Source organism: Xyrauchen texanus, chromosome 23 (assembly GCF_025860055.1).
Source record: "Xyrauchen texanus isolate HMW12.3.18 chromosome 23, RBS_HiC_50CHRs, whole genome shotgun sequence".
Classification (NCBI taxonomy): Eukaryota; Metazoa; Chordata; class Actinopteri; order Cypriniformes; family Catostomidae; genus Xyrauchen; species Xyrauchen texanus.
Genome location: NC_068298.1, coordinates 13,100,439 through 13,123,682, shown reverse-complemented (window position 1 = coordinate 13,123,682; position 23,244 = coordinate 13,100,439). Strand labels below are relative to the sequence as shown.

Genomic DNA, 23,244 nt, shown 5'->3' with positions numbered 1-23,244 from the left:
CTTCCCTTTCTATAATGCTGTTAGTGGTGTCAAAGCCTGACATTAAATAAGGGTTTTGATTACAGATGACAAGATCATATACAGTATATATATATGTATATATATATATATATATATATATATATATATATATATATATATATATATATATATATGTATGTATGTATATGTGTGTGTGTGTATATATATATATATATATATATATATATATATATATATATATATATATATATCCTATGAATAAAGATTTGACACTTTCTATCAACACTAGCAACTTTAGTATTTACTGTTTGCTGCTTTTAGGCCTCAGAAGCTAGATACAGCAATTATCAATTAAGTATAGTGGTGGTACTGACACATGAATTTGACATTGCAATAGAAGTGAGTCCATATCTACTCCATAAAGAAGACCAAAAAATCCACACAACTTAATCCACTGTATGAAGATTCACAAAAACACACCAACTGGACTGTTTCATTGGTCTAATACATTAAACAAAATTTCAGGGTAATTACACATATTTATTTTGTCATTAGATTTTATAGTACTGTACATACCTTTAATAAATGCCCATGAAGTGGAGTGAAAATCAATGGAAGTTAAATGCTCAAGATTGTCAAGACATTATGTGCTGTATCTACACTGCCCTCTACTGTTCAAAGTCTTACCACCAAATCAGTAATTGCATTCCTTCAAATAGAATTATTCAAATAGTCTCTAAATAAATTAATAAATACAGGAAAACTGCATACAAATAAAAAAATCTGGTCAAAGTCCAAAGAGAATTGAAAAACGCTCATACAGTAGTCATTTATGTTTTACCCACTGCAGATACTGTGCTTTACATGCAATATCATTCATTTTTAGGTACAAAATAATACAACAATAAAATACATTAAACCTTATGTCCAAATGTCAAATATGTGAAATTCTGGAAAATGCGAGGTCTGTATGTTTTAAGGTAACAAATCAACACATGCCAAAACAGATTTACCCAATTTATACAAAACATTTTTAGCACAGATTCCAAGACTTCAATTTCAGTGACTGCTTTGGCTTGGCACAATGCTTTATGGTTATACTTTTCAATAATAATCAGATCATTTTAATACTGGTTTCTTGCTAGCCAATTTCAAACAGATAAAGGACCATTTAAAAACAGCAATCTCAAGTTTCAGAGCAAATTGTCTTTGGGACAAATCTAGTCCAACTTTTCTAAAGCTCTTGTGTGGTGTTGCCCCTCTCTCAGGTGAGGTTCTCAGTAGGACGCTGCTCTTCAGACTCTGGTTTCTTGCTGAACATAGTGGATAGTTCTTGTAACAGCAGTTCCTGTTGGGGGCTACATGATCTGTGTGGCCTGTGCCTACTTGGAACATGCAGAGAATCACTGGGGTCCTCTTGCCCCAGAATGTCTAAAGATTCACCAGAGGATAAGGTTCCCTCTCCCCTCATAGTGTGCATTGAGATATCCCCAACCATGCGTTCCAGGGAGGCAGCCTTCCTCTGTCCGAGGCTGACAGGCCGTGCTGGCACCTCCTGTGTCTCAGCATGGGCACTGGACAGAAAACTGGTTTCTAAAGACTTGAGCACCTGCAGGCCAAAGTCACCCACCTCCTCATACAATGGCTCTTTACTTTCAATGTGCTCCTCGAATGAGTCCTGCTGCATCTTCATGGGCTGGACAGAAAAAGAAAAAAAATCTAAAGCATTGCATAGCATACAAGGACGACAAGATATAACTGTGGTAACAGTAACCAAACTGTGCTTTGTAAACCAATAAGCCATGAGAGGCCATGCATTACAGTAATGTACCACAGTTACGAGGTAAAGTATTAAAATCACTGTAATGGAAGGCCTCTTGTGGCTTAATGCTTTTATAAAACAACAATATGAAAAAAGAAAACAGTATCCAATAAATAATTTTTATTTATGTTAATAATCATAAAAAATGGTTCTTCAATAAAATGATAGTAATATGGAACATATTATATAGCATGTATGATTATATATAGTGACAGTTATTATAGATAAATTGCATAATCATATAATAAATAAATACATAAATACACATGTTATTATATTATAACTAACTTATGATCAATAAATATTTACAGTATTAATTATAAATATGTATACATTTATAATATATATTTATTGTAACAATACAACATATAGCAAATTATATTTAAATATATATACAAATTTCATTACAATTATATAATAATTAAATATATAACACAAAAATATGTATTATATTTAAGACTGATTAGTATATTATATTTATCGATTCAAATATGATTAGTATATTGTATTTATTAATTAAAATAATCCTAATCCATTTTCTATAATACAATGAGTAATATAAATTAAAACATAAATATATTTTTTATTTAAATTACAATACTACATATAGTAAAACATTTTGTATTTAAATATATATCTAAAAATATAATTACATAATTATAAAATAATAAATAATACTATTATTATATACAGAATAGTAAAATGTGATCAATAGACATATTATAATTACAAAAATGTTAAATAATATATAATTACATAAAACTGCACAATAATAATATTAAAACAATTATATATTATAAATAATAATTATAAAACGTTATCATTATAGACTTTATAAAATGAACTATAATAGATAAACTGTAAACTGTTTACCACTGATAAGAAAGCTGGAACATTAATATGTATAAATCATTTTTGGTTTGCATATATCAGTTATTTTACAACAGCTTTGAACATGGCACATTCAATCAGATTTTAGAGCTAGAACTTTCAGTTTTATAAAACATAAGTAAGCTTATGAACATGTATCCTTGTGTTTGCAAATACTTAAGCTAAATGCAAAGAAAAAAAAACTAAATGAAATAAAATTGTATTAATAGGATATAGAAACAATACCTGAATAAGTAAAATAGAATAAACTAAAATAGAAACCAAGCATATATATATCAAACATTGAAAATCTCATATCAGATGACCAATAATCTGAATATTGTGGCAGACACATCCCTCTTATTGTCTATGTTAGCTACAACCCTAATAGAAACTAAATGCTAAACTATTTGGTTTTAGGTTACAAACACACTCGTGAATTTTTCCACATGAAAATACTTAATCTGCTAAATATATGGTTAGTAGATGATCTACCATTATGCGAACAAAAGGAGTATTTTCAGTATGTGGGTCATACACAGAAAGGGATTCACCCCTCATCAATGTTAAAAACAAATTACTTCCTTTTCTGAGCTTAAACGTTTGTCTCAGTATCAGAGTGACAACACCAAGATAATTGCCGAATACACTCAGGACAAAAGCACAAAGCCTGCAGACAATTTGCTTGCGAAAGCTTTTGGGCTGGGACGCTCCAAAGGCTGCGGCATTTTCCCAAAACATAGAGCTCCCTGCCCTCCCTCAAGGCAACAGTTGCAGAACAATGCAGAAGAAGCATTCTTCTTCTAAATGCATCCTGCCAGATCAGGAAACTTTGGTTCCCAACCGAAATAGAGGGAAGGACTAAGGAAGTCAAAGGGAATTCCTCAATTAAGTATAGCTTGTTTTGTGAAACGTACTCCCGAACCCTTTTGAGCTTGTAACACACAACTGCCATTTGATACTTTTCAAACCTTTTTTTTTACATTTTGGACAGTCATTGTAATTGTGACTAACTGTGTTGAAGAAATGGCAACAAACATGTTGGCAGTAGTGTTAAAACTGAAGTTTAAAAGCATTCTAACATAGATTGCATTGTTTAATATGCAGACAAAATTAAATACTTACAAAGAACATTGAAAGTGCTCTTCTTGTATGAAGCTTTCTCTGCAAAAATACACAAACAAAGACAAAAATCTTAAAGCGTCAGTTCAACCAAAATTTTGTCTTCATTTACTCCCCCTTGTGTTTTTCCTAACGCATTTTACTATTTCTCTTCTGTGGAACACAAAAGGAGAATGTTAGGAACTGACAGCCTCAGTCACTATTCACTTTCATTTCATATTTTGTTTTCCTTAAATAAAAGTGAATGGTGAAGAAAGACAGTTATACAGGTTTGAATCAACACAAGGGCAAGTAAATAATGACAGATTTAAATATTTTGGGTGAACTATCCTTTTAAGCTTGGGGCAGGTGAGCAGTACATGTGCAATGTGTCAGTATGGCAAACATTTTATGGCAAAAGCAAGCATGTGCTATACCAGAGTCTGATTGGCAGAGAGCATGGTAGAGTTGGTATTACTCTCCTCTCCTCTAATAGGCACTAGTGGCATGGTGCCGAATCTCTGTTTGGAAATGTCAGAGGAAGAGTGGCGTCTCATCACAGGAGGGTGCGGGTCATCATTCTGAGGAGGGAATTTACTGTTAATTTATAGCTTTGAAAGGTCAATGAACATTCAGAATCATTTGCTCTATAAGAAAGGTATTTTACCTGTGCTTTAAGTAAATTAGACATCCAGTCCCATAATTCAGTTTCACATGAACAGCTGAGGTACCTGTCAGGTCAATAAAAGTGATTAACATCTGCTATATTACCATAAATCAATTTGGTAACACTTTCTATGTAGCCTGTATATGTAAAATACATTTTCAAGGCAGTCTTAGTTCTTTGCAAATGTATTAATAGAACCAGTTATAATACATAAAATAATACCTACCTTGTATTACATCCATAAATAATTGCAAGCACAGTTATAATACATAAAATGTATTATTCAAGGTACCTTTTAAGAGTCTATAACACATGATATATCAAAATAAATGTTAATTGTGAATTTTAATGAATTGTAAAATGTAAACTACCAGTCAAAAGTTGATACAATTGACTTAATAATACTTTCATGATCAAGTCTCAAGTCTTCTTTAGTTATAAAGCCCTTTAAAACTACACTTTAGACCAAAGTGCTGAACATTACAGATAAAACAATAAGCAAAATGCATTAAGATCACATCGCACAGTGTAAGAAACAACTAAAAACAATAAAACATTAACAAATAAAAATAAAAATCACAGCACACAGTATCCATCAAGAGTTGAAAGCCAGAGAATACAGAGAGATTTTAAAGATGGAGATGGTATGAGGAGGATCTAATATTGAGCAGAAGACCATCCCACAACCTCGGACCAGCAACAGAAAATGCATGATCCCTTAAGCTTAGAGTGTGACCGAGGGATCGTAAGGAAAAGTTTATTCGCTGATCTTAACAATCTACATGAGTATTAAAGATTAATAAGCTCTCTAACATAACCAGGGGCCATTCCGTGAACTGCTTTATAAACATATTGCAGGACCTTATATTGAATCCTGTATTGAACAGGTAACCAATGCAGAGAAGCCATAATAAGTGAAATATGATCCCTCATCTTGGTATTTGTGAGAAGCCTGGCTGCTGCATTTTGGACAAACTGCAACCGTGACACAGATGCCTGATTGTCCCCAAATAGAGGGGATTACAGTAGTCCCGGCTGGAGGAAATAAAAGCAAGTATCACCGTCTCCAGGTCATTGACTGAAAGAATTTAATTAATTTTGGATAGAATTGGAAGAAGCATCTTTTCACAACAGCCTTAATCTGCTTGACAAATTTAAGGGCCAAATCAAAAACTACTGTGTCTGTAAATTAGCAGCCCATGGACATAAGCCATTTATTATATCCCCTCGACATCCACTAGGGCCAAAAATGTGTAAAAGTTATGTGAAAGTACTCGTCTCCAGATTTCAGAGAAAGTTAAATCTGTACATATACAATGAAAATAGAGTAGGTCCCAAAACAGATCCCTGCAGGATTCCACAAGTAACGGGTGCTAAGGAAGAAGAAAAATCCCCAAACCTCACAGAAAATGATTTACTCTCAAGTAGGACGAAAACGAATCGGTTACCTTACGTAACCTCGGTTCTCTCTAGAAGAGGGAACGAGTATTGCGTAAGCTAGCTTACGCTACGGGAAAGATTCATCTTTTCTGAAATATTGAAGCCAAAAAATTATCCTTAATTTTGTATCCATTGTCAACGCAGTGCAGCAACTGCATACCTTGAGCGGGCTAGCTAGCGAGCTCATAGGTTGCTCTGCGGCAACTGCTGCAGCCTATAGACGAACTTGAGTGAACTTGCGTCCAATGACAGGCGCCCGCGCCGTCACTGCATCAAAGCCCGCCAAAATGGGCGTGGCTAGAGTGCATATAAGCGTAAGTTCGTAGGCTGGAACCCTGGTTTTCATTGAATGAAGCGAAAATCGCTCGTGGCGCGAGCACGGCCGGCTACGCAATACTCGTTCCCTCTTCTAGAGAGAACCGAGGTTACGTAAGGTAACCGATTCGTTCTCTTACGAGAGGTTCTCTCGTATTGCGTAAGCTAGCTTACGCTACGGGAACCCATTGTCAACGCCGTGCGCGCCAAGCATCCACTGCATGAGCCCCGGGGGTGGGGGGACCCGGGGGAGCCCTTGTGAGTGGGGAAATAATATTTGGCCGGCAAGAGTGCGGGCCAGTGTGTGTGTAATACATAAGCACATAGTGGGAAGGAAAGACAGAGCGGCGGTGCCGGTCTGTGTGGAATGTGTCCCATCAGTGCAGCTCACCAGGGGAGCTGTAGCGTATTAAACCGCTAGTAGTTTCGCCTGCAGGGCGGGCACTTCCAGATTGTAAAATCTGACAAAGGTGGAGGGGGAAGCCCAGCCCGCTGCCACACATATGTCGTGAATGGAAATCCCGCTGGACCATGCCCACGAGGAGGCCATGCCTCTAGTGGAGTGAGCCCAAATGCCTAACGGGCATGGTAGGTCCTTTGACGTGTACGCGGCAGCAATAGCGTCCACTATCCATCTAGACAGTGTCTGTTTCGAGGCGGCGAAACCCTTGGTGCGCCCTCTGAACGAAACGTAAAGCTGCTCAGAGCGTCTGAAAGAGGCGGAGCATGCAGTATACAATCTCAGTGCTCTGACTGGGCAAAGGGGATTGGCGTCGTGTTCGCTATCGGATGCTGGCAGCGCCGATAGGGAAATGATTTGTGCTCTGAAAGGAGTACCGATAACCTTGGGGACATAGCCGTGTCTAGGCTTTAAAATGACCTTGGAGTCACTTGGTCCAAACTCAAGACACGCAGCGCTGACAGACAGCGCGTGAAGGTCTCCCACACGTTTAACTGATGACAGGGCAGTCAGAAAAATGGTTTTGAGTGAAAGGTATTTCAAATCCACGGATTGAAGTGGTTCGAAAGGGGGGGCTTTCATAGCTTCGAGAACTACGGAAAGATCCCAGATAGGAACCGATGGGGGCCGCGGGGGGTTCATCCTTCTAGCTCCCTTGAGGAAGCGGATGACCAGCTCGTTTTTTCCCAGTGACTGGCCGTGCAGGGGTTCAGCGAACACCGCGATGGCCGCCACGTACACTTTGAGCGTGGATTGGGATCTGCCCTTATCCAGCAGCTCTTGTAAAAATACGAGCAGCGATGACACCCCACATGTCCGTGGGTCCAGGTCTCTGTCGGTGCACCATTTTGAAAACACAGACCATTTGGACGCATAGAGTCTTCTCGTGGAAAGGGCTCTAGCGTGTATGATAGTGTTTATTACTCCTTCTGGCAAAGCGACGGGTAGTCGTTGATCACCCACGCGTGCAGCGCCCAGCGCTCTGGGTGGGGATGCCAGATCGTGCCGCGAGCTTGAGAGAGGAGATCTGCTCTCACTGGAATGGGCCACGGGGCTGTCAGTGACAGCCGCGTAAGCTCCGGGAACCATGTCTGATTCTCCCAGCGCGGGGCTATGAGGAGCACCGAGTGACGCGTTTCCCTGATCCTCTGCATTACCTGTGGCAATAGCGAGACGGGAGGGAAGGCGTAAAGCGGGCGGTTGGGCCAGTCCTGGGCCAGCGCGTCCTCGCTTTTTGAGAAAAATACTGGGCAGTGAGAGTTCTCTTCTGACGCAAAGAGGTCTATCTCTGCTCTGCCGAATATACTCCATAACTTCTGGACTGTTTGAGCGTGCAGGGACCATTCCCCTGGGGAAATATTGTCTCTGGACAGTCTGTCTGGGCCGTCATTCAGGTGGCCTGGCACATGTGTCGCCCTCAGCGAGCGCAGGTAGCACTGGGACCAACTCAGTATGCGTTTTGTCAGATGGAAGAGGGTCCTGGATCTGACACCGCCCTGACGGTTTAGATAGGATACCACAGATCTGTTGTTCGAACGGACCAGGACGTGGTGACCCTGAATGACCGGGAGGAAGTGCACGAGCACGTACTCGACCGCTATCATTTCCAGGCAATTTATGTGAAGGAGCTTTTGATACCATTCGGCCACTGCCCAGGGCTGCAGAGCTGAGATACAGGTCTGAGTCACTCTGATCGGCTGGCGGCCCGTGGCCCAAGCCCGGCGAGACGCGCGGGTGTTTAGCCAATGCTGAAGCGGGCGCATGCACAGTAAGCCCAGCTGAAGCACTGCTGCGGCTGAAGCCATGTAGCCTAGCATTCTCTGAAATTTTTTCAGAGGCGTGAGGCTGTTCATCTGAAAGGACGAGGCTAGTCGCTGAACACGGCGCACGCGCTGTGTAGATAAGCGAGCCGTCATCGCCATGGAGTCTAGTTCTATTCCAAGGAAGGAAATTGCCTGACTGGGCTGTAGTGAGCTCTTGGTCCAATTGACTGCAAGGCCCAAACTGTTCAGATGACTGAGGAGAACTGTCCTGTGAGACAGAAGCTCCGTATGTGACTGTGCCAAAATCAGCCAATCGTCCAAATAGTTCAGAATTTGCAAGCCCTGACTCCGCAGGGGTGTGAGCGCCGCATCCATGCACTTCGTGAAAGTACGGGGTGCTAAAGACAGGCCGAACGGAAGGACGGTGTATTGATAAACCTGGCCGTCGAAGGCGAATCTCAAGAATGGCCTGTGACGGGGATTTATCTGAATCTGAAAGTAGGCATCTTTCAGATCGAGAGAAATAAACCAGTCCCCCTGGCGCACATGCGCGAGGAGTTTCCTGATTGTAAGCATTTTGAACGGTCTTTTTGCGAGCACCTTGTTCAAAACCCTGAGATCTAATATTGGTCTGAGGCCGCCGTCTTTCTTGGGGACAAGAAAATAACGGCTGTAAAACCCCGACTCGCTCAGAGAAGGTGGCACTCTCTCTATGGCCCTTTTGCACAGAAGGTTTGCTATTTATGAACGAAGCATGCAGGCTGCTTCCGTGTTCACAGTAGTTTCGAGCCGCGCTCTGAAGCGGGGAGGGCGGCGATCGAACTGTAGCAAATAGCCCTGTTTTATTGTACTTAACACCCATTTGAAGCGTAACGCTAGAGGGTGAATGGCCAAGTCGCCCTGATTGCCGCACACAGCGAGCTGAACAGAATGTGTGAGCGCGCTTACTGTGCTTATGCATGACTGCTCGCAGACAGCAGGGACAGGCTGTTCTGTGAGTGACTTCCTGATTGAGATGAATGGGGAAAGAGTCACATCCGTGAAGTGATGCGCGAGCATAGTCACGGGCATGGGACTTACATACAGAGAGGTGTTTGCTGGCCGTGTGACAGAGCGGGCAGAGAAGGGGCGCGCGCACGGATTCGTGGGCGCGTTTATTGACTCTAACACTCGAGCTGGCTGTGCCTGCTTTATGTGAGTGGGCTCTGATAGGGACACGGGAAGTGTAATGCTTGTGTGTAGGGGTGAACACTGGATTGTGGGCACATTTTCTACACATAAGGCATGTTTGCTTTTCACAAAATTTCTTTTGTTCGCCGTGAAAACGGCATTTGAGTGCAGGCAAGCGGGCAGTATCACCGGCTTGTTGGCTGCTGAATCCACCACTGCAGTAGCCTGAGAGAAGGGGACTGACAGGGGGCGAAGCTTTGACGGTGGTCCGGCCGCGGCGGGACTGAGCCGTCGTTTCCTTAACAAAGCTAGGAGGACTTCGGTTGCTCAGGTTTCAGCGCAATCTTAGGCCGAGGCCCGCAGGGGGACAGCGGTCTGTGGCGGCTGTCCGAGCGCATTCTAGGGCGGCCGCCCTGTCGACGCTGAGAAGTCTGGCTTTGCTGAGCTGGGCGCTGTGAATAGGCTCGTGCAGGAGGCTGGTCACGTGGGCGGCCTGCAGAGGAGCTAGCGCGACGAGGCAGGAAGAGATTCATGGCTTGGGTGGCTTTCTGGACTTCCGAAAAACGGTCAACAATGCCACTCACCGCGGAACCGAAGAGACCGGACGGAGAGAGCGGCGCGTTGAGGAACGTGGAGCGCTCAGCTTCTCCCATATCGGCTAGTGTTAGCCATAAGTGTCTCTCGGTCACAGTCAGCGAGGCCATGCACTACCCTAGGGCTTGAGCTGCAGCTTTGGTGGCGCGAAGGGCGAGATCCGTCGCGCTCCTTAGATCTGAAACAGCCTCTGGGTGCCTGCCTTTCTCATCCCATTCTCGGAGAAGGTCCGCTTGGAGGATCTGTAAAACGGCCATGGAATGCAGAGCAGATGCGGCTTGGCCGGCGGCGGCATAGGCGCGGCCAACACAGGCGGAAGTAGTTCTGCAGGCCTTAGACGGGAGCACTGGCTTAGACCGCCATCTCGCGGAGGGCGGGCAAAGGTGTGCTGCTACCGAATCCTCGACCGGGGGGATGGAAGAGTAGCCCCTCTCGGTGGCGCCGTCCACCAGAGCAAGAGAGGTGGAGACGTGGGATCGGTTCCTGGCCGAGAGAGACGCGTTCCACGATTTAGAGAGCTCGGCGTGGAGTTCCGGCAGGAAGGGCGCGGCCCGGGCCGCAGGTGCCGCGTTGACGGCTCTGAAGAAAGCAGCCGTCGAGTCTGTTGGGAGCCTGCTCAGAGGGCGGTGACCACTCGAGCCCGAGGCAGTCGACAGCCTGTGTGAGGAGGTGCGTTAGTTCTTCCTCGACTCCGGCGCGGGTCCTGCTGGATTCCTGGGCCGAGGAGGAGGCTTGGGAGCCTGACCACTCCTCGCTGTCCGAAGCCATGATGGAACAGCAGCCCTTATCCTCCGCCTCGTCATCCGAGATGGCAACAGTGCGGCCGCTCGGCGGCAACTGCGCGTCCCGGGGGGGCGGGGAGGGTGAAAGCGAGGCTCGAGGGAGAGGCTCCGGCGAGGTAGTCGCTTCTAACACCGGTTCCGGCAGCCTTTGGGAGCGGCGCTTCTTTCTGCGCGGCGAAACGAAAGGCGGCGCGGCGGCTTTGGTTTTGAGTGCTTCGAGTCGAGCCCGCAGGGTCGACATCGGAAGCTCCTCGCAGAGGTCGCATCCGCCGTCAGCGAGGGCGAGCTCTGCATGTTCCAGTCCCAGGCAGAGAGCGCAGATGAGGTGGCGGTCTCCGGCGCTGAGAGGGGCGCGGCATGAGGCGCAGGTGGTGCGAGGCATCTTAAAAAAGACGCTCGTTGCTCTTTTTGTGAAGTTCGCTGAGGAACTTGCTTGCTCTAAAAAGGATACGTCGCCGGATGGCGTAGCTCGCAGGATGGCTGAAGGTGGCGAAGACGGCCGGCTTCTTCGAGCGCTGTCCAAGCTTGCTAGATGCCCCTCGAACGGCGACGCGGCTTCTGCAGTTCAGAGATGCGAAGAGCTTCGCTGAATAGATGAAAATCAGGGTTCCAGCCTACGAACTTACGCTTATATGCACTCTAGCCACGCCCATTTTGGCGGGCTTTGATGCAGTGACGGCGCGGGCGCCTGTCATTGGACGCAAGTTCACTCAAGTTCGTCTATAGGCTGCAGCAGTTGCCGCAGAGCAACCTATGAGCTCGCTAGCTAGCCCGCTCAAGGTATGCAGTTGCTGCACTGCGTTGACAATGGATACAAAATTAAGGATAATTTTTTGGCTTCAATATTTCAGAAAAGATGAATCTTTCCCGTAGCGTAAGCTAGCTTACGCAATACGAGAGAACCTCTCGTAAGAGAACTAGTATAATACTTGGAAGCCCACAACCTGATTAGCAAGAACCACCTTCTCCAGAATTTTGGATAAAGAAGGAAGCCTAGAAATCGGTCGATAGTTCGTCAAATCCAAAGAGTCCAAGCTAGGCTTCTTAAGAAGAGGCTTAACAACCGCTTGCTTGAAGCACAGAGGGATTGTCCCAGCTGAAAGACTGTAGTTCATGATAGACATAATACTCTGACTAAGAATTTCTACCATCTCACCAAGCAAGCACATGGGAACAACATCCCAGGAACAAGCTGAAGGCTTCAGGTGACCAATAATGTCCTTCACATCAGAGAGAGAAACTAGATCAAACTGATCAAAGATCTCATCACTAATAATAGCCACTACAGGGTCTTGAATCTTAAAAAAAACTTGATCTAAATGCTTGTAATTAGTTTTGCAGATAAATATAATTTGTGTCTACATTTTAATTTCTATACAAATCTATAACGTTGTTTTATTTTTGTTTTAATTGATGATTTAGGATGGATAGTGACAAGACGTATAACCATAGGTTGCTATGAATTCCTGCTTTAATGAATGTGTAAATTCTGAAAATAAGTACTTACATTTGCTGCTTTTCCAACATTACTGTAAATCCCCATCTGCAAGTACACACATGTTAATAGGTTTGGTTACCATTGCATAACGTTTGCTCAGGATAAAAAAAATGTAATTTATACTAAAGACAAAATATAGAGACATGTATTTTACTTTGTGGGTGGTTTTAGTTTCTTTCTTATCCCCATGTAAATCTTCAAGGTTTTTATTTGCCACTCTTTTTCAGGTTTGTTGGTCTGTGATGATGGATGGATATGAAATAATTGTTAAACTTTGCTTTCAGGTCTCTATGCTCTCATTTGTCAGGAAAGCTGAAATGTGCTGATCAATGATGAACTATAAACATACTTTCTTGTCCTTCATCAGGAGTAGTTTGTGGTCTCTAATTTGGAACGACCGCTCCTGGAATTTGTTGCCCTGCAGGAGTTTGGGCAGCTCCTCTCGACACTTCAGAACACCAGACTTCACTATCTCACTCTTGTAGGCTGCCACCCACAACACAGACAACAGATACAAGGTCAAAAACTAAACAACAATACAGAGAGAATATGCAGTTGGTGTTTTTCCTGTGACAATTTATGGTTTTAGATTGTATTTTTGGATGCAGCATGTTACTAAATAAACACACACACATACACAGTAGCAAGAAAATGTATATGAACCTTTTGGTTTTCTGCATTTTGGTCATAAAATGTGATCTCATATTCATCAAAGTCACAAGTATAGAATAAAACGATGATGCTTAAGCTAATAACACACAAACAATTTTAATCTTTCATGTCTTTATTGAACACATCCCATCAAACATTCAGTACTGTGGAAAAAGTAAGTGAACCCTTGGATTTAATAACTGGTCAATCCTCCTATGGCAGCAATAGCCTAAACCAAGTGTTTCCAGTAGCTGCGGATTAGACATACACAATGTTCAGAAGGAATTTTGGACCATTCTTCCTTACATAACTGCTTCAAATCCGCTATATTCTTAAGATGTCAGGTGTAAACAGCTCTCTTGAGGTCATACCACAACATCTCTATTGGGTTAAGGTCTAGGCTCTGAATAGACTTTCCAAAAGGTGGTTTTCTTTTTTAAGCCATTCTGAAGTGGATTTACTTCAATGTTTAGGGTCATTGTCCTGCTGCATCACCCAATTTCTACTGATCTACAGCTGGTGCACAACCACCCTGGCATTATCCTATGGGATATCTTGATTAACTTGGGAATTCATTTTTCCCTCAATTATGGCAAGTGGTCCAGGCCCAGAAGCAGCAAAGCAGCCCCAAATCATGATGCTCCCTCCACAGTACTTCACTGTTGGGATGATGTTTTGTGGTCTGAAGTGCCGTTTTTACACCATATATAGTGTGTGTTCTTCTCAAACAATTCAACCTTAGATTCATCAGTCCACAAAACATTTTCCCAGTAGCTTTGTGGATTGTCAAGGTGGTCATTTGAAAACTTCAGGAGCGCAGCAGGGTTTTTGTTGGAAAGCATTGGCTTCCTTTGTGGTGTCCTGCAATGTTCATCATGCCTGTTTAATGTGCTTTTAGTTCTTTTTATAAGTCAAAGTAGTTCTAACACACACCTCCATTTTTGTTTCATTAATTGGATGCCAGGTTTGCCAACTCCTGACTCTAATTAGCTTTTGTTGACATCATTAGCCAAGGGGTTCACATACTTTTTCCAACCTACACAGTCAATGTTTGAATTATGTATTTATATGTACATGAACAATACAATAAATTGTGTTATTTTTTTTAAACAGATTGTGTTTGTTCAATATTGTAACTTAAGTTCAAAACAAGATAATTCCAATGGGGTCCCATGATTTTTCTTAATGTATTTTTTGATAAACCTTTTATAGACATGTAAAAAAACAGTTTATAGACATGTTAACTTGATTAATGCATTCTCTGAAATATGTAATTTCATTATATGAAATAAATATGCTTTTCACCAGTGAAAATGTCTATAGCTTCTCTGGGTGCCTTCTTCACCACTAGATATGCTGAGCTGGGATCAACCATTTTACACCACTGCAGGGCTTGTTCCAGAACTTTCTCTTTGGGGTGAAGAGGTCGCTCTGCAAAAATGACATCCTGCATTTTACTTCTTTTTCCACCCTTAAAAAACATTATTTACCATGCAGTATGTGATTTACTTCATATTTTAAGGAACTTGTCAGTGTGATTTGACTATCATTAGTATGCATTTTCTTTTTACCAAGCTCTCCTTCCTCAACAGCCTCAAAGGTCATCCATACGTCTTTCTCCCCTGCAGGAATATTTCTCATATACAGCACCTGATTAGTCAGCTCTTCGGCACACATAGTGGGAGAGACCTGCAGAGTGCAATCAACAGCAAAACAAGACAAGACTTCTTATTGAATGAAAAAATGGTTTCTGTGTGCCACCTTGTGGTTATATTGTACAACAGCATCTTCCTAGTTTATACAGAGATGCAGCACTTGGCATAAGAAATTTTGTTCTTTTTTTTTATAAGCTTCTGCAGAGGCATCCTGGATTTTTAGTGAACAAAAATGTCCTTACTTTCAGAGTGATGCAACGATCTGGAATCTTTTCTTCTAGATAGACTTCAATAATCAAGTCCCCAGCCTGCGAGAGCTGTAAATGGCATAACACAAATATCAGCTCACGTTGCAATCTTTTTATTTGTGAACACATTAACATCAGATAAGCAGGTTTATTTTACTTGTGTGTCTCTCCAGGTAGTGATCAGACTGATTTCCAGTTCAATCTGTGTTTGGTGCTCTTCATCGACCTGATCAAATACAAGATATTTAGTGGTTATACCATGGTACAGTATATGTATATTGCAATCATTCGTTACCATGGAATATATCAAAATACAGTGGTATATGTCCTTTGTATCATTGTACAACCAAAGTACTTTATTTTATTCAGTAAAATATCCTTTTACTTTAATCAAAAGTGACTTAAAATGCTTCCAAGTTATACATGTTATTTGTTTGTGCTTTGCTCTACCTGTTGAGGTTCAGGAAAACAATTTTGCATCATGCTCTGAAGTTATCCACTTACATCAAAGATATACAAGTAGTTATCAATGAGGTCTTCTATAATCTTGACCTCATGTTCTCCTTTCCCGTCAGTCTGAAACAGGCTAGGAGCAAACAGCAGTGACAGGTTCTTAGTGCACATCTGATTCAGGTCAGCACACTTTTGTACCCTGAGAGAGAGAGGCAGATGCAAAGTGAAAGAAAGAGAGTGAGGGTGCTGCTATAATGACCAAAAACAGACTTGTAAATGTCAGGCTGAATTAGAACAAAGACATGTACCAACCTGTAGAGGTGACCAATGAGCGCTGCTAAAGTAATTCTGTTAACCCGCGGTAAACCTCGAATCAGCTCTTTATATCTGTCCAGACGTTGTGTCTTTTGAGGTATTTCTGCATATAGGCATGAGAAATCACTGAGACAACTATTCAAAATGAGATGCTCATTCATTTAAAACAAATATATTAAAGGGTTTGTTCAACCAAAAATGAAAATTCTCTCATTTACTCACCCTCATGCCATCCCAGATGTGTGACTTTTTTTCTTCTGCTGGACACAAAGATTTTTAGCAAAATATCTCAGCTCTGTAGGCCCATAAAATCCAAGTGAATGGTGACCAAAATTTTTAATCTCCAAAAAGCACATAAATGCAGCATAAATGTAATTCATAGGACTACATACGACTTGTTTAATCCATGTCTTAAGAAGTGATCCAATCAATTTTGTATGAGAACAGAACAAAATAAAATGCCCTTTTCACTATATATCTAGACAACATCAGTCTCCTTGGGATCGTGATTTCAAACTTGATTACACTTCCTAGAGCCATTTAGCTATGTGCATACATCCAACACTAGAAAGTATAATCGAGTTTGAAATCGTAATTGTGCCAACAGACTGCAATGGTAAAATGAAAAAGGAGTGACAAACTCATGGATTAAGCAGTATTATTAATAAAAATAACATAAATTACTTTTATGCTACCTTTATGTGCTTTTTGCAGCTTCAAAGTTCTGGCCACCATTCACTTGCATTGTATGGACCTACAGAGCAGAGCTATTCTTCTAAAAATCAAACACATTTGGGATGGCATGAGGGTGAGTAAATGATGAGAGAGAGTTTTTTTAATGATTTACTTTAACACTGAAACTTTTGAAAACATAAAGTTTAATGCACTAACTGGCAGCTTCCTTCCAGAAGGGGTGGAGATCAGCCATAAATATGGGATCATCTATCTCTCTGAAGAACCTCTTTAGTACATCAGTCACATCCTCTATGAAGTTATCTCCTATACGGAGTTTAACATTGCGGGCATCCTTACGGAACTCTTCCATCAAAAGCTTGATTCTAGACTTCGCACCATTTTTCCTGTATATACCCTCATGACCCAAACCTGTGTATGTGAGACAGATATCACTCATTGATATTGTTGATATTGTCCATATTATTGATGGACATATATTGATGGTGGCATTTCTTAAAAACAAGGCATATGTTATCAGTCGGTCTTCTCACCATACTGGGTTATGAAGGCAATGCAGCTGTCTACAATGATGGGAATGTCATTTCTGCTGAGTTGCTGATCTTTAAGGGTGTTTCCTTTCCCACCGGCAGCCTTCTGAATGTCTGTGTACCACAGAGAGAAATCTGTCCTGCCCATGCCTTGCAGGTGCAGAGTCCTACAGACAGAGTCATCCATAAAATTACATTGAATTTTAAGAAATTGAGACTATTAATGCTCGGCATGATCAAAGACCTCTATTTTTTATTCATTTGGCATTTAAAATGTTGGGAAAGGCGTGGTTTTATTCATCTGAAATTGACGGAATTGGCCTTTATCTTTGGAATATGTGCATCGATGAATCATTCACAAAAAAAGTCATGTGTATTAAAGGAGTAATGGCATGACTTTTTTATTATTGTGATGTGTTACTTGAAGCTCACTTATAATTTTAGTAAAGTTGCAAAAATAAAAAGATCACATTGTAAAACAACAAACTATCAGAAACAATCAGTTTTGGTGCTTTTTCTCATTTAAGACTTGTCAGTAAACACCCACTGTTCTGATTGGCTCTCTAGCATTGACTGACCTGCTCTCTGGGTGTGTCTCAATTCTAAGAGAAAGGACTTGCGTTCTTGTGAAGGCCATTCTTGCCAAGCTACCTTGGAAGAACAAAGTCGGAAGGACATGAGGATGTAGATTGCATCTAGTGCAAGCTTTGTGATGTGCTACAATCTTTCTGTTGTGCAATTGCAATTGTGAACAATCACAGCACATTTGAATCCAGTGAGAGATCTACTGGCATTATCACACCAGTAACAGCATTAATATCATCACACCAGTAAGGTTTTGCAGCACTAGTGACACGTTAAAAGATTAAAGTCTGTCGACACTAGTTTTCTCGTTTCTTACCATGTTAAAAATTATGCCTTGGGACTCTTGAAGATAAAAAACAAAGCGATAAATGTCCTTCGTCTGCCACCGTAGAACTGAGTTCTTATCAAGAACACATCCAGGTAATTGTCAGCAGTCATATCACCCTGTAGCACTAGACCAGTTGCCCACTGAAGCTTAGCAGAGTTGAGTCTGGTCAGTACCTGGATGGGAGACCTCCTGGGGAAAACTAAGGTTGCAGCAGGAAGAGGTGTTAGTGAGGCCAGCAGGGGGTGCTCACCATGCAGTCTGTATGGGTACTAATGCCCCAGTATAGTGACGGGGACACTATACTATAAAAGACACCATCTTTTGGATGTTAATACGAGGTCCTGACTCTCTTGGTCATTAAAATTCCTCCATGGCCCTATTCGATCATGGCCTCCTAACAATCCCCATACATGAATTGGCTCTATCAGTCCTCTCTCTCCTCTCCACCAATAGCTGGTGTGTGGTTTAGCTTTCTGGCACACTATGGCTGCCATCGCATCATCCAGGTGGATGCTGCACATTTGTGGTGTTTGAGGAGACCCCCTCTTCACCATATAAAGCGCTTTGAGTGTAGTTTCAGAAAATGTAACGTGCATTCATCCATAATTTCCCGCGTCCTTGGTACTTGAGGATTGGAATCGAACTGTGGCAGTGGATGATGATGTCGAACGAGTCTGCGAGAACGTAAGAACGCACACTGAGAAACAGCTCCTCTTTGCCATTTCACTGCTCACCGCTACTGGGCGGGGCTACGGAAATTATAAGGTAAAGTAGGCATTGATGTGTTGTTGTGGAGGCAGTCAGATGCAAATGTCTACCACAGTGCGACATCACAAACAAATGCTCTTTTTACAGTAAGGAGGAAGTTTTGAGTTCTGAAACTTACAGTATGTTATCCCACAAGTAAAAAGATCAATGAAAATTGAATTCCTCATTTCACGACCCCTTTGAGAACGTAAATAGGGTAATTTGTAATTTCATGTTGACTTTAATATGGATAAATGTGAATTTAGAAAAACCAAAGACCCACCTTCCTTTTTCAACCAGAACTAGAATGGCCTTCTTCTCATGGTTCTCTGTTTCTGATGCAATGCCTTGATTTATAAACCAAGACAAAGATAGATAAGTACATATGTAATTTATTAACCCAAAGGGTACATTTAGGAGCACGTTTTGCTCTGAAATACCATATTAGTAACAGAGTGATTGAGGTAACAGACTCACTGAGCTCCTGAAGGCGTTTGAGGTTTATAATGTCCTCAGCGGCTCCATCGTTTCCAGGGCAGATGAACAGGTTGGACTTTTGCAGAACAAAGAAGCCTTCTTTCCACTGCTGGGGATTGAGCATGGCCTTGTAGCGTAGCACGCCCACTCGCTCGAACTCTCGCGCCAGAAGGCAATGACAGCTGAGAGGGGTGGTGGCCTGCCAGAGATCAAAAAACAATGCAAGGTCTAATGCACTGGTGTGACAAGCTATTTCCTGTGTACAGAAAGCACAGCTTGTCTGATTAATATTTACCTTCCCTATTGCTCTCGCCCAACTATGCAATTCTTCTGGAGTTTCCAAGCCAAACAGAAGCAGTTTATCAGATGTTAGGTACAGTTCAAAAGTGTATCGAAATCTGAAATGCACAACAAAAATAAATCAAGGAATGTTAGACCTTTATTATGTGGAATATTTTGATCTATTCTAGTACTACAAATGTGAAACATGGTAACTTGTCACACACTTGTCGATAAAGCCGCTGTTGTTGCAGGAGTCTGGCCTGCTAACTCCTAAACAGATGATGTCTTTCACATCGATCTTCGTACTGGGCTCTTGACATCTGTCAGACTCATAAAAGAGAATGGACTTTTCCACTGAACACCAGTATTTTTGAAAATCTGCTGAAAAAACAAAACAAAGACGAAAAGCTATTAAAAATAAAAACAATAAAAAATGCTAAAACAAAGATAATATACTGTATGTAACATTGTGAATATACTGTATATACGAGCAGTATTTATTGAAAAGCGCACTAAGTAAGATAATATCGTTGTTAAGGATATAGATTAATAGACTTTGTACACCTTTAAAGTAATATCTGCATAATAGTATACTACCACCATATTCTAAAATGCATGAAATAGAATGGCCCAGCTATGTGGATACTGGCAAGTGTTTCTTTTTACTAAAGCAGTACATTCTGCTCCAAAACCACTGCCAAGGCTTGTGCTCGCCAGATAGTCGCCTACCGTCTCTGGTTCTGCGAGATAATGTCGCTTTGTTCAAGGTGCTTGACTTGTAGATGTAGCCGGAGTACAGGATGGGCTGCATGATCTCATCATAAACACAGGAATCTGAATCAAAATAATTACAGCATGATATTTTTATATTGTAGATGATGTAGATGATATCCAGATGTGTATGACTTTATTTCTCTTGCTGGACACCAAAAAATATTTTTTGGCCTCTGTAGACCATAAAATGCAAGTAAATTGTGACCAGAACTTTGAAGCTCCAAAAAGCATGTAAAGGCAGCATAAAATTTATCCATATGACACCAATGGTTAAATCCATGTAAATGATTAGAGAGTTATACATTTTGGGTGAACTATCTTTTAAATCATTACTGTGTTTTTTGGAGCATGTCAACTTCTGCCTCAATCAATGCAAAATCTGGGACAGAACTACCTGTAATAAGTCTTTTAATAGCTATCACCAAATACTAGGGGCAAAATCAAAAGCCCTTACAAAGTAGAGAATGAGTGGATGTAGTACAACACAAACAGTTATCAGTATAATTTTCACAAAATACAATATTTTAGGAGATCTACAGTTCCTTCTCAACAATTAAGCCTGGCTAGTCACCAACTGTGCTAACATTAGCTTTTTAGGTATTAGCTAAATATTACTGGCTAGCTCAGAGAAGTGGTGGACAGAGTATTTGGGAAACATTTTATTTTTATTCTTTCTTTTTTTATATATAGCTTGGGTGCCACTATTGGTGCAGAATTTACATACTTCAACTTTAAGAATATTATTCTTGATATTGCTAGTGGTGATGCAGAAAGAATTCTGTAGGACGTAAGTGTGTTTGTGATGTCAGCGGCTTTGTGTTCATACCTGCTGACTGTGTGTATGAGTAATGTGGGGACTGATGCTTATTGTTTCCATTAGCATCAGAGAGTCGAGCGGCCTCTGCTTCCGCAAAAATCTGAGTAACTGTTTTCAGCAAGTTCTGCTCAGTCACGGCAGTGCACAACGCCTGCAGGACAACCACATACACATAAAAACACACACTTAAACCAATGCACAACTAATAGCACATTCAGCCAAAGGACATTACATTTTCAATATTCCAAAATACATCTATTCAGCGCGGTGCTTTTGTTAGCCTTCTTTAATTATTTACAGTTCACAGCACATCCATCTGCCTGTTCCGGGGGTGCATAGGTAGCCTAGATACACAAAAGATAGCATTGGTAAATTCCTAAGAAAGAATAATGCACACTAATCTTGGCTTGACCGCTGGCATAATACTTAGATGGCTCTGGCTATATTAAGAACGGTTGTCCTTGTTGCCCCAGTAGAGACTGATCTAAAAGTTATCTTTTGAAGCAAAGGTATCACAGACAGAAATGCCCAATGCAATGTTCACAGTGGTTCTCTTTGAGGGAACTATTCTGCAGTGGTTTAAGAAGTAATACATTTAATGTGCAAAAGTGTTTTTATGTGATTATTTGGTATTGAAATCATCTGACCAAAACATTACCTCACTGCCATCTACGCAAAACGTTACGCACATGTTTGTATGGTAACTAACAACTGTTAGCATGTTAACAGGGTTCCCACACTTTTTGGAATACATTTCCAAACTTTTTCTAAACCTTTCCAGTCATTCATTAATATTTGATAAAGATTTTTTCTATTATTTTAAAGATGCAATTTCTAGCAAATTAAATATTTTAGAGCTGCCGTTAGTATTGTGTCCATAAAAAAAAGTTTAAAGGGTCTATATCCTACTATCATTTTCACGTTGAAATCCATTTATAATGTTAGTTAAGTTTTGATACACAAACAACGTGTAATTTTATTTTACATGTCCATTTTTCCACCTTCTCTCTGACTCTTGAATTATCAGGCTGTTTTTGCAACTTTACCTTTAAGACTTATTTGATCTCTGTTATGATTGGCTAACCTCTTTTCTAACACCCCTTTCAAGGTTGCTGAAAAATGAATAGGTGTTGATTTGCAAACGTGGGCGTTTATTTGTGCTTGGCTATGATGATTAATGAATGACCTGTTTTTGGGTCAACGTGACACAATTTGTTGTCTAGATCGATGAATAGTCATGCATACATTTAAAATGCAATTTACACAAAACAATTACTTGAATACACCTCGACAATGATAAACATGTTTTCAATTTCTAAGTTTATAGTCATTCTGAAATTTTAAAGTCTTAATGTCAAAAATGTCATGTGGTGTAATTGTTCGGAGACATAATAAATAAATAAAAGTCTCATTAAAAGCTGGAATTCTTTGTTGGCATATAGTACAAATAATATATTTATTTTATTTATTATTATAAATATGGTGTAACCAACATATCAAGATTGAAGAAAGGTGCCATTAGATGTTCCTGGCAGGCTACTCTGCCTTAAGGCCTTGGTATACTTCTTTAGAAGTTCTTCTTCGTTCTTCGTTCAGGGGTAAAAAAAAAAAGTTCTAAACAGCCGAGCGATGGTATACTGTTTTCGAATATTCAGACACCCACCACACTGATTTAAATGTAAAAGTCCATTTAAATATGAGGATGCTACATGTAAATCTTTAAAAATGTGTTAGCGAGCTGGTACAAACGTACCTACATCTGTACGATCGTTCGCTTATTGACATTTTCCAAGATCAAGTCATGTGTTTTTTTTTGTCTACTAAAGGAATCCATCCACCCATTCATAGGTGGTACTGTAGCCTATCCCAGCTGTCTCGGGCCGAAAGCAGGGAAACACTATGGACAGGTGGCCAGTCCATCACAGGGCAACATACACAGACACACACATTCACACACACCTACAGGCAATTTAGGGTCTCCAACAGTAGTGTAACTTTCAACGATTGTACATATGCCCACCTAAAATGAGTGATGATACATATGGCCGCCAGAACAGCGAGGAGGCTTTTGACCCATAACTTTGAATTATACTGAGGTGATGCCGCAGCACCGTTAAGGGAATTTTGATTATTATTATTTTTAATAAGTGTATAGCGACTCTCTCTAAACCTACATGGAGCAGCGGGAGGTGGGACCGCAACTGAAGGCATGGGCAAGATAGACA

At 41.1% G+C, this 23,244-nt stretch overlaps 1 protein-coding gene across 3 annotated transcripts in view; it reads right to left on the bottom strand.

Moving 5' to 3' along the window:
* Window positions 1-308: 308 nt before the first annotated feature.
* Window positions 309-23,244, bottom strand: part of LOC127617356 (arf-GAP with Rho-GAP domain, ANK repeat and PH domain-containing protein 3-like) — a 54,296-nt gene continuing 31,360 nt past the window's right edge. For 2 of the 3 annotated variants that reach the window (XM_052089358.1, XM_052089359.1), the window contains 21 exons: window positions 21,029-21,170; window positions 20,158-20,262; window positions 19,653-19,809; window positions 19,442-19,544; window positions 19,147-19,345; window positions 18,953-19,016; window positions 17,013-17,176; window positions 16,678-16,890; window positions 15,784-15,889; window positions 15,523-15,670; window positions 15,176-15,244; window positions 15,013-15,087; window positions 14,687-14,804; window positions 14,421-14,546; window positions 12,814-12,950; window positions 12,619-12,701; window positions 12,474-12,509; window positions 4,443-4,506; window positions 4,213-4,356; window positions 3,800-3,838; window positions 309-1,678 (listed from right to left, as the gene is read on the bottom strand). In XM_052089358.1, the coding sequence (XP_051945318.1) occupies window positions 1,247-1,678; window positions 3,800-3,838; window positions 4,213-4,356; window positions 4,443-4,506; window positions 12,474-12,509; window positions 12,619-12,701; window positions 12,814-12,950; window positions 14,421-14,546; window positions 14,687-14,804; window positions 15,013-15,087; window positions 15,176-15,244; window positions 15,523-15,670; window positions 15,784-15,889; window positions 16,678-16,890; window positions 17,013-17,176; window positions 18,953-19,016; window positions 19,147-19,345; window positions 19,442-19,544; window positions 19,653-19,809; window positions 20,158-20,262; window positions 21,029-21,170 (2,724 nt within the window). In that variant the 3' untranslated portion in view covers window positions 309-1,246. The remainder of the gene's footprint in view (window positions 1,679-3,799; window positions 3,839-4,212; window positions 4,357-4,442; window positions 4,507-12,473; window positions 12,510-12,618; window positions 12,702-12,813; window positions 12,951-14,420; window positions 14,547-14,686; window positions 14,805-15,012; window positions 15,088-15,175; window positions 15,245-15,522; window positions 15,671-15,783; window positions 15,890-16,677; window positions 16,891-17,012; window positions 17,177-18,952; window positions 19,017-19,146; window positions 19,346-19,441; window positions 19,545-19,652; window positions 19,810-20,157; window positions 20,263-21,028; window positions 21,171-23,244) is intronic. The other variant, XM_052089360.1, reaches the window with a different exon arrangement.